The sequence below is a fragment of the Dermacentor silvarum genome, chromosome 6 (genome assembly GCF_013339745.2).
Source record: "Dermacentor silvarum isolate Dsil-2018 chromosome 6, BIME_Dsil_1.4, whole genome shotgun sequence".
Taxonomy (NCBI): Eukaryota; Metazoa; Arthropoda; class Arachnida; order Ixodida; family Ixodidae; genus Dermacentor; species Dermacentor silvarum.
The window spans coordinates 158333808-158344685 of NC_051159.1; the positions used below are offsets into that span (position 1 = coordinate 158333808).

At 41.0% G+C, this 10878-nt stretch overlaps 1 protein-coding gene across 1 annotated transcript; it reads right to left on the bottom strand.

Annotated features, from left to right (window-relative positions):
* Positions 1–417: 417 nt before the first annotated feature.
* LOC119455193 (phospholipase A2-like) lies at positions 418–10662 on the bottom strand. The gene is made up of 6 exons (XM_037716624.2): positions 10553–10662; positions 9538–9660; positions 8900–9072; positions 5580–5739; positions 3919–4068; positions 418–586 (listed from the first exon to the last, which is right to left on the bottom strand). The coding sequence occupies exons 1-6, from the start codon at positions 10591–10593 to the stop codon at positions 418–420; spliced, it is 816 nt and encodes a 271-aa protein (XP_037572552.1). The 5' UTR covers positions 10594–10662.
* Positions 10663–10878: the final 216 nt, after the last annotated feature.

Here is a 10878-nt window from a genome sequence, read left to right on the forward strand (position 1 = left end):
TCTGTAGGGAAATGGCAGCATAATGTTCATCTAGTGCATAAACGTCCAGTGTGTTTGTAGTACCACTGTTTATCGACGAATTGAGCAGGTGTTTCAAATGCTTCAAATCATGTACACTTGTAACACCTAAGCTGTGCCTCGCCGACCATTGTCATGTGTGAGGTAACGGGTCTTTCAAGCTGCTACGGGTGGAATTATTCCTGCGTCCGCTCTTTCTTACACCGATAAAGAGAGGAATAAAGACTTCACTTCATTTCATTCATACATGCATGCAGTAAAAGTTGCCGGCAAACAACAGGTATACTTACAGTTAGAACTGTATTTTAGCTGTTACTGTGTTACGCACTCTAGACACTTGTAACAGCTGTCAGATTTGGGATAATTTTATAACGCGCCCAATCTTAGCTTTCATGGGCACTAAACTTCGGTTTCATTTAGCGTCGAGGATTTCGCACGCCTTTCTTCTTTCTTTTGTTCAATGAACGTTTCTAAAAAATTTGGTGGACTCTCGATGTGCCACTCCTTAGGTTTTGAAGTGTCAGGCTCTTCATCTTCACAGGGATTCTTCAGTAAAAAAATGCGCCAGCTGAAAAAGAAACCAAATAATCTAAACTGAAGGTGGAGACCATTACATTGTTATTTATTTATGTGCCCTTCGAGACTTACAAGAACCTCAAGGATTACGGCTATTGACAATCAATTTGCCTGACAAAGACCGTAGCACTCAAGGTGGCAACCACATGCTCGACAGGACAACCTAACAGTATACTGGGAAACTCTTTCCAATTTTGACTAAACAAGAAATTACATTTTTCGCATACACATGCATTTATTATGGAAGACGTGTAAAACGCCGACATAATGCATTATTCTTTCACTTCGCACACGCTGAAATTCAACGAAACAGAGAAAATTGGCAATCAAACGAACCATTTGTTATCGTAGTTAATTAATAAATAAATAAAATATGAGTAATTGTCTCCTTATTCAACTTGGGTAAATTGACACAAGATTCAATATTAGTAGGTTAATAGAATGAAATTAGTGCCCAATATTGTTAAAGGCATCCGAAAGTTCATTTTTATGCCAGTTTCTTCAATTACATTTTTGCAATTCTCCTGCAATATGATGGCATAGTTAAACCATATTAATGTACCCCTAATGAATGCTCCTCTTTTTTTTTTTGCATTGTTCACGGCCCAATGTAACGGAACCAAAGAAAAACCGACTAGGAAGAGAAGCCCCATAAACAGACATAGACACGCAATTTGGGCTTTTCTTTTCATTCGTTTCTGCCATCAAAAGTGCAAGAAATATGAAAGCCCAACAGCTAGCCCAATTTGTCGTTCTGCTAGAACCTTGGGCAAGTGGCCTCCAATAAATTTGGATGGAATGGCAAACACAAAAATACAGCATGTTTCTGCAGCAGACAGAAATTTGTATAACAAATATAGTGGCACTATGGATTTACCGGCAGTTGATTCAAGCAGTTAAATATATACAATGGCAAACTGCTGCTTCCGTACCGAGGTGTTTAGGAGATCGCCTTAACTTTTAACGCGATAGCGTAAAGGGCCCAGCGTCGCCGAAAATCTAGTGTCGGCGTTTAAGCATCGGCGTCTGGCGGAAATAATCATGCCGAACCACATCATCCCGAAGCACCCCGACCACACAGGCCCTCCGCGTGGCCGTCAAAAAAATCGTAAAGTACGGCTTAACCACAACCTACAGGCGTGATAGCGTCGGATTGTAATTTGAATATACGAGAAAAAAGCCTGATAAGCAGCCAGGGATCTTTGAATGCTATCGCGTTCCACTCTTAAAGGCGAAGCTTAAGCGTCATCTAATTCTGATGGTGCCTCACTGTACTTTGATTCTAGGCAACATTGAGGAGAATGTTGAAAACCGAGCCTCACTAAATTTTGGACACGCGCGCACCTCGGGGCAACAGCAAACAATTATTAAAATAATAAAAAAGGTCCTAGGGCCTTCACATTTTAATATAAGACGGCTTACATTGCTTCTGTAAAATTGTCTTCCCAGCAATGCATTTGTAATTAGAAGTGAAGCCGACTTTAAGGGGATCAGTGTAAGTTTTGTCTTAGTAAGCTGGCTTTCCCACGTTGTGTGTTGCCGTCAAGCCTACTCATAAAGGATCTGATTTGAAAGGATCCCGATAACGCTATCGCGTTACACTCTTAAAGGCAAAGCTTAAGCGTCCTCCGAATTTTTGTGCACCCTATCAAAGGCAGATGAAATATAGGTACGCTTTTATTAAGCAGACGATGTCACCCCTATTTTTAACTTTTTTATCACTGGCGGCCGATTTATTATTTAAACCATCAGCGGTCAACGCAATCTTGACATCAGCAAATGGCAGAACATCTAAAGCACACCAACATGCTGCACTTCAAACTAATCTAGCAGGAAGTACGTATATCATAGTTTAGTTATATCAACTTAATAAGCCAAGTAATTGTTACGCTGAAGCTAACATTGTTGTATAAAATTTGTTCGTTTTAAACAATCTATCAGCCCCATTTGCAGAAAGTCTGTAGACCTCTGGAAGTTAGATTCAAGGATCATGCGTGAATTTGATCATGAATGTTTACTATTTTTAACGGTTGTAAAACGTGAGACGCGCTAAATAAGATAAAGGCACTAAACGCCTCCAGTAGAAATACACTTCCTTCTTAATGCTACTTCAAGGCATAAAAGCCGATAGATGGAAGCACAATGTTGATATAAAGGGAATAAGGAGACAAAGCTGCTGCTTCGACCGGAGAAACCATCTTTGTCAAATGTGGTCATGTCACCCATGCTGTCTTACATTGTTGATCATATTGTGTGCGATTCACAGTTCTGTTCTAGACAGCCATGTTGGCCTGAAAGTAACATATATAAGGTAACGTAAGGTCGCACTCATTGAGCCAAATTTGAGTGCTTGCCATGTTTGAATGGAACTTGGTACGGAGCTGACGTTTAGAATAGACCTAATAGAGCGAGTCGACCAAGAACACGAAACAATCTTATTTGGCCAAATAAGTACTGGATATGGAGCAATATAATAGAAAGCTCATATACAAGCTATGGGAGAGTTTACGTGGAACAGAGTAACAGAGTTCTAAAAACGTCTCACTGAAGACAACGCCCGCGTAGAAGCAGCGACATTTGCCAATAGAACCAAAAATCTTCAAATTAACTGTTTATTACAGTTTGCACTGAATTACTGAAGGATACGCATAGGCCTAAATGAAACAAGTATCAAATGCATCAAATTTTAGTCAAATCAGTTCAAGGGTTGCCTAACGATAGCATTCCTTTTTTTTTTTTTTTGCAAGTGTGTAGTTCAACAGGCAAGGTAAGAACTATATATAAAGCTGTCCATTAACATCAACAATTTTTACGCTTATTCATTCCGTTTGCGTTCTCTTAGAAGAGGGTTCCTCTGGTGAAAGCTCGCCGGATAATATAATTACAATATAATGCTCACCTCGTACACTAGAACTATCACATCCCAAAATCGTTTATTACCTTAAGGCAGCCTAATATAATCTGCCTTTGCATTTCATAGCAGTAGCATCCGCAACTATCCTATTAATGCGTCTCCGATGCAGCACGTCCTCTCGCCCTTACCTGCATCGAAGATTCGCCCAGTTTGTTCACTTGATACACAAGCAATGCCCATGATATTCGCCAGTTGTATTGCCTACATCTCCTTTTCAACGCGTGAGCTAGCCCTCTATTTAAACCCGTGTGCAAAATGTCAGGTTATGTACGACGCCCCACAAAAGAGGATACTTCATAGCTGCAAACGTTTGAATGCATCTATGAGCAAGAAAAAAATACAAGAGTCAGCATTCACGCAGAAGGCAGTGCCATAAATACTACCACAAATCAAGTACCGAAGGGTCTTACTAGTTGTACTTTGTGCATTCGGTCGGATAGCCATATTCGAAGCACTTCGTTTGCAGCACGTCGAAAAACAAGACTCCCACAGTCACGGAAGGGAGGCTGCTCACGTTTTGCAGACAGTTGTAGAACTTTCTGTCGTAAACGCACTCTGTCCTGAAATAGTAATGATGACAGTCATGTTCTTAAGAGAGAGGTCGGCTTTATTGAGGAATAAATTTGAGTACACGCAGCAGCCCAAATTTGATTCTAACACCACAATATTGGTCCTACCAATGTAGCTTGAAAGGGGAACGGAATTTATTTTTCGTCGTTGCAATTGTCATATTGACTTTCTCAAATGCAAAGCACCACATGCGTCTACCTCAAGAACGAGAGTCCCTAAGCGCCACAGGCACATAACGCTCTATGCATCTCGTCTGTTATTTTATTCCGTGTTTTCATATATCTAGGCATCTATTGTGAAGGTGTGTCCATTTTAGACGCCCAAGTAACTTATGCTGATCAGTACAGCCTTCTTCGAGACTGTCACGACTTTGTTCACGACTGTCTAGCCTCCTAAAACTCGTTGTCTTCTATGGATTGTTACATTTAACTCGGACATTATTAAGTAACTGATGTGCAGGGGCTATGAAGCCACATGCATTTGGAAAGGTATGAAAGTAGCTTAGTTATATTTTTGCCGTTATCTCTCAACAGAATCGACACTAATGTTACCAAACCACTGAGTCGTCTTAAAAGAAGGAAAGCACCTGTGAAGTGCGTTTCGAGTTCCGCGAGTTGAGAGGCAAATCCATGATGCAGCATCAACACGCCAACGGACCATGTAATGTTAGACCGCTATCTCAGCCTTTACACCGAGAAAAGCGGTTTTTACGACGAGGAATAGGAGGAGACTGTTACTTTCTCCACGTTCATGGTATTGCTGGCTTCGATATCTTAACTAACACTTAAACAATCAAAAATTGGTGTTTCAAGTTCGTAACATACCAGTCAGTAATAGGAACCAACTTGGAAAGCAATCATGTCCCTGAGATGTGTTCGGGTCTGTGGCTACGAAAGCGCGAGAGTAGTGAGTGCGCCAGTATGCATCTTGTCTTCTATAGCGGACATGCTTATAGTGGGAGTCCGCTTTATATCCGAGCATGTGTTGTCTACCAAGGGAGCAGAAAGCACATTCTGACGCTGCCGCTCAGTGACGATCATTAAAACAAGGACAATGTGTCGAGGACATGTGTGAAGTTCGTAATTACGCAGTCTTGTCAAAATTAAATACCCTTTTCAGCTTTTATAGTGAAGAATTTCCCGGAAGGCACTACGTTTTACAGCGAAGTTTTCAACAACAATTTTCGTGCGGCGGTGTGGTTGGTATCAAATGTCAAAAAACAGGCAGCAAAGCAACCTGCGTCGTAGCCCCAAACTGGCTTTGAAGGGTAATTGCTAGCAAATATAGAATTATTATTTTATTGCGTATATACCACTCGAATAAACAACATCTTCTTTGCGAAGTTTATCTTACCAAGGTATCTTCTTTGCGAAGTTATCTTAGTAGTTTACTCCTTTGTTAACCATTCATGCATTTGGTCATTTTACTAACATCTATAGATTTCCTTTCGAAGTTGCTTATTTCCCCAAATGAAAGAAAAATTGATGGCCAATGAACTCACATCGTATACGGCAAGTAATTTGTTACATTGTGCTCTGTCTTGAATGGCGGTATGCTGTTTTGAGAATGATCGTGCTCACGGCAGCATTTGTCGGTATCTCTGGCCGACCCCAAATCGTCGTAATTTTTCGCCACGTCACCAGCTCCGCACCACTTTGTTCCTGGGTGGTCAAGATTCTATTTTAATCACAGGCTGCTTCTTTTTCCGGAAGCAATCACAAATCGCAACCTGCTACATACTGGGTGTTTCAGCGAACACTTTCAAAAATTTGTAAAGGTTGCCTGTGGCAGACAGCACAGTTCTAGTTCATGAGCTGGTCTACTCGAAGAGGCGGACATTACTTACACAAAAAGATTGGAATGCATTATCGACTAATTAACAAAGATTTACTAATTAAGTTTTAAATAATTACCGTATTGCCCATATTGCAATTTATCAATTTTAGCCGTGGAGTTCGCAAGGCGGATTCACTTGGAATGAATTCTCAGGATGACACCACTTTCGAGATAATAATTCCCGAACTTTGCGAAGAAATGCATTGGCGTCCCAGTTACTTTTGTGCCTCAATGCATAAAACAACGTTTTCTTAAGAAAGTAACTGAAACGCCAATGCATTTCTTCGCAAAGTACGGGAAATAATATCTCTAAGCTGGTGTCGTTCTCAGAATTTGTTCCAAGGGGATCCGCCTTGCGAACTCCACAGCCAGAATTTCTAAATTGCAATATGGGCCACAAGGTAATTAGTTAAAAATTTAATTTGTGAATTTGGGCTAGATATGTCCACCTCTTTGAGGAGACAAGCTCATGAACTAGAACTACGCTATCTGCCACAGGCAACCTTTAATTTTTTTTAAATTGTTTGCTGAAACACTATGTATACGGGAGAGACAACAAATCTTGATCTTTGCACTCTCAGGAAAGGTTAATCTTAAATGGAAGAGCAGAGGCAGTTAAATAACAAGAATTATATTTTCAGTAAAATGCTGTACAACGGATGGTGAGTATCTAAAATGACTAGGTAATAAAAATATTTGTCCCCCATTCCACAAGATGTCTAAAAATTGTCCATGCAGTGGAGTGAAACAATCATTCATTGTGTGCTCGCAGATACACAAATTACTTATACCACTCTGTGAGACCAGACATACCCACTTAGAGCCAACAGTAATTTGCTCAGTTATTTTGCTCAGACCTTCTCTAAAAACATTCTCACGGAACTTTAATCTCAATACGTCTGCTGGACACCTGCAATACGTCTGCTGAACACCTGCAAGTTACTCTGCTGGGCATGAAAAGATCCCTGCGACACAAGAACGCCATTTTCTTCACTCCATTTGATAAATAATGCTGCATTGCGTTGACATTGTAAAATTAGGTCTTACATTTGTAGAGACGAAGTACACAGACACATATTGGAAATTATTGGAGGAGATTCCAGGCCACAGAGGCAAATAGCCACCTGGTCACGAGTATCGGCAACCGTCTAGATCAGTATTTGCGCAAACGACTGAAAGCATTCGGCTTGTACTGGCATGCCAGAAAGCAACTGTGTTACTCGGGAAGTACAGTTAGGTCGGTTGGTAGCTAAAAGAAAACATTAGGAGACATTCAAAGCATGACTAGCTGTAAGTTATCCAATGCAAAATATGCACAGTTCTTCAACTTGAGGCACGAATATTAGGAAGAACAGACAGTCCCTACGATTCCCTACAGTTATTTTGGCGATGTGCCGAACCAGCTTCCGCACGTGTCCCCCGTCATTGAAACAGGTTGCATGGATCAAAACCTCGTTCTTTTGAATTTCACCTGAGGAATTAGTTTTGAACCAAGGTTCGGCCTCAGTAATGCAATAAATATTCGTACGGGAGCCGGGGACCGTCTCCGTAGCGCTTTTACTTGAACACTGCACAATAACAGATTTGCAGACGTTTAGGGTAGCGGACAAGGCATCCTTAGTGACGCAATCTAGAGAAAGAAATTCAGAAACAGTGCACCTACCCAGCGTGTATCTTCGCTTAGCCTGCATTTTTTCGCAATTTGCCTTCCCAAAAGCAATCAGTCTTCTCCGAGCAGAATTACGTTTAAGTATCTTGTTTTTTTTTTTGTATCTCTTAGCATAAAAAATACGCGCTTGTATATGACGCACTTTCTGTTTGCTCGCTACGCTAATAACACTGTTTTAAGAAACTTTATCAATTGTAAGAGACAGTAGCAATCTGAAGTGTGTTCTGAAATGATTGAAGGTTCTGGCCACTTCAGAAGTAATTTGAAAATCGGAATGCGTAGCCTAAGATACATGACCACTCAGGACGTTATTTCCAATAAAAGACTCTACATAAACCATTTACAGTCTCTTAAACACGGCAATAAAGGTGTTTAGCATGAAATAAACATACATCACGCCAACGAAGGAATTGAATGTCTGCACGCGCCAGATGAGCATGAAAAAAGTCAACTTTAACTCTTTTCCTACCATGGGGAAAATAGGTGTTTTTTGTATGTTACGGCAGATGTTTTTTTTTTTTTTCTCAAGGAACTACTGCACTAAATATTTAATGTACTATATGAAGAGAAAGCAAAATGAATAAATGAATGCACTTTTCAAGCATAAAAGTTTTATTAACGAGGTGTATGTCATAAAAAAGATATAAATTGTTAAAATCAAGATTGTGCAATAAAATTGAACAAAGACTTAAAGACACCCCTTTATCTACTAAGAAAAAATTTTACAAAAATTAAGAGATATACAAAATGAATTACCGTCTATTAGGCAATATCTCCGAAAAAAATCAATATTTTTCATTGAGCAGGTATTTCGTTACAAAATATTTACTGCAAGCACTACAGTTGGGCATGCCGGGCTGCGGCCGCCGATGTTCCGGGCTGGTTTGCGTCGTCGTCGCTTTCAGACTCAAAGTCCGACGAAACGTCAGCGTCCTCTGACTCACTGCAATTTGATGTATCGATAAAATCAGCCGCAGAGGCAGCGGAATCGCGATATCTGCGATCTCCCGAAGCGCGCGCACCGTATCCGGAACCGAACATTTTTGCGTTCTCCTTTGACGATCGCGAAATTTCGGAGCGCGTTTAAAAATCACCGCCTCGCAGGAAAAATCGAACTGCTTAGAAAACTAAAACACAGTTCTCCTCCTTCACGTCCGATAGCGCAGCATGTCCGTGAGTGGCGCGGAAGGTCTCGAAAGCGGCGTTTCAAACCATCAACAGAGGGCTAACCATGCCCAATTGGCGCGGTACGAAAAGAGGTAATGTCTTGTTTTACATATACGAACTTGTAAGTCAGCAGTAGTGGTGGTTTTCACCTGGGAATATGACGAGGCTTCGAAATGCATCACCCAGACTATCTAAAAACGAAGACCCTTCCTGTGTTGTTTCTCTGTCCGCACATTTGTCGATGAACTGATCCATTTCTTCAACTGATACGTCTGTGACCAACTCTGACGGGATCGATTTTAAGATATTCTCGATGAGCGCCCTGTTGTAAAGAAGAAAAAAACATTTAACAGGAAAACAATAAGACCACTATCACAGTGACACCTAATTATAGGACGATATTCTAAGCGCGTAGGTTCCTGCTGTTCTTATTCAATCTTGTCGATGGTGATGTTCCTTTTTTTTCTTTTTGTTTGGTACCTATTGTCATGTCGTCTTTATAAAATGGCATCAAGGATAAACGGCTTTCACTCTGTTCAATAGCCGTATGTGCAACTTAACGGGAAACACTTTTGCCGGCTGCTATAAGCAACTGCCGACTGGTGACTAGTCTTGTACATTTTTACATTGCTAATGTTAATACTAGATGTTAATGTAAATGTAAAATATTGGTTAATTAATTGTTGTATTTCATAGAAAAACACAAACGTATAGTATATCAAAAGACCACGAATGCCATTTTCTTATTCTAGCTCCAAGAATCACTTGCGCGTTCACCGTGACTCACTTGTTACCGACGAGATTGCAGCTGATGAATTCACTAGTGTTCGTGTCTTCGTATATTTCCGCTAGGCGGTGGCCATCCAAGTTGACGTCCGTCACAATGCGAGGGCGAACCGTCGGCTGTTGTCTGAAGACCACGTATCAGTACATGAAAGCATACATGCATTTACGCTCAAATTAAGTCGTTAGGCGGGATAATTATGTCGTGCATAAAACCTTAAAACAATTAGGCTCTTGTACTAAACATTTCAGAGCGCTTAGCCTTTTTCTTCTATTGTCTGACCCAGTCAAATTATGCTGACCTTCTTTTTCACAGTTTTCATTGTTTTTGTACCTCCGGAACGAAGTCTCCAGCGAATACGACAGTGACGTCACAACGTCACTGTCGTACGTCACAACGTCAATTCACTAAGAAGGAAACAGGTTACATGTAACGGCATGACTGCTGTAAGACCCGTACTGCGCCGTAAATGCCTGTGCGTATCCGAGCCGGCCTGCCACAACGGCAAAATAAGGGAAGCCTCAGAGGCAAGGAAACTAGGGCCGCTAGAGCATAAAATTCCTTCGGCTCAACTTCATTCTTTTGTCACGATTCACGGCCAATCTTATTGAGAACCGATAAGTGGAGTGCTACTCGAACCACTGCGAAATGAATTGGAATACAATCGCTATACCTGCCTAGATCCGCGAACTCATTTGTTTGCCCCTTCAGCAACAACTGATTCACACTGGTTGGCCGCGTTGTCTAGAGAGAGATTATCAGTGTTTACGTGATCGACTGAGGCAATACGGCAGAGGCCCCGTGTTATCTAGTGTTCTATTTCATTTTCAATTCTTCTTTTCTTATTACATGGCATCTAGTGACCGATATATAGTGACAACAACGGCGTGGCGGGATGCGCGTCATGTCCGAGCCAATGCAGGCTATATGTTCTTGTCCGCGCCATGCTCTACCTTCTAATCAGCATAACAGAAGATCAATAATGTCTCTGTGCCAGGAAACAAACTGCAATACTTACGTGTTTGTTTTTGCCGATTCTGTTTTATTGAACAGCTCCATCACTTTTTTCAACGGCTGCTCGGAGCGTTTTGATTTTCCAGCCACAACGAAATACTCGTCTCCAAGTCCGTAACACACAATGTAAAATAGCAGTAGCGATAACGAGGCTTTATTCATAGCTGAAATGAAGTGCACATTTGCGTTCGAATGAATGCACTTACCTCTAAAGCAATATGGCGGAAGCGTTTAAAAATTGAGGGAGAGTTATATTGAAACAATAGCACTAACATCAATATGAGCAAAACAATACCGAACTCCAGGGCCATATTACTCATTTTTCTTCAT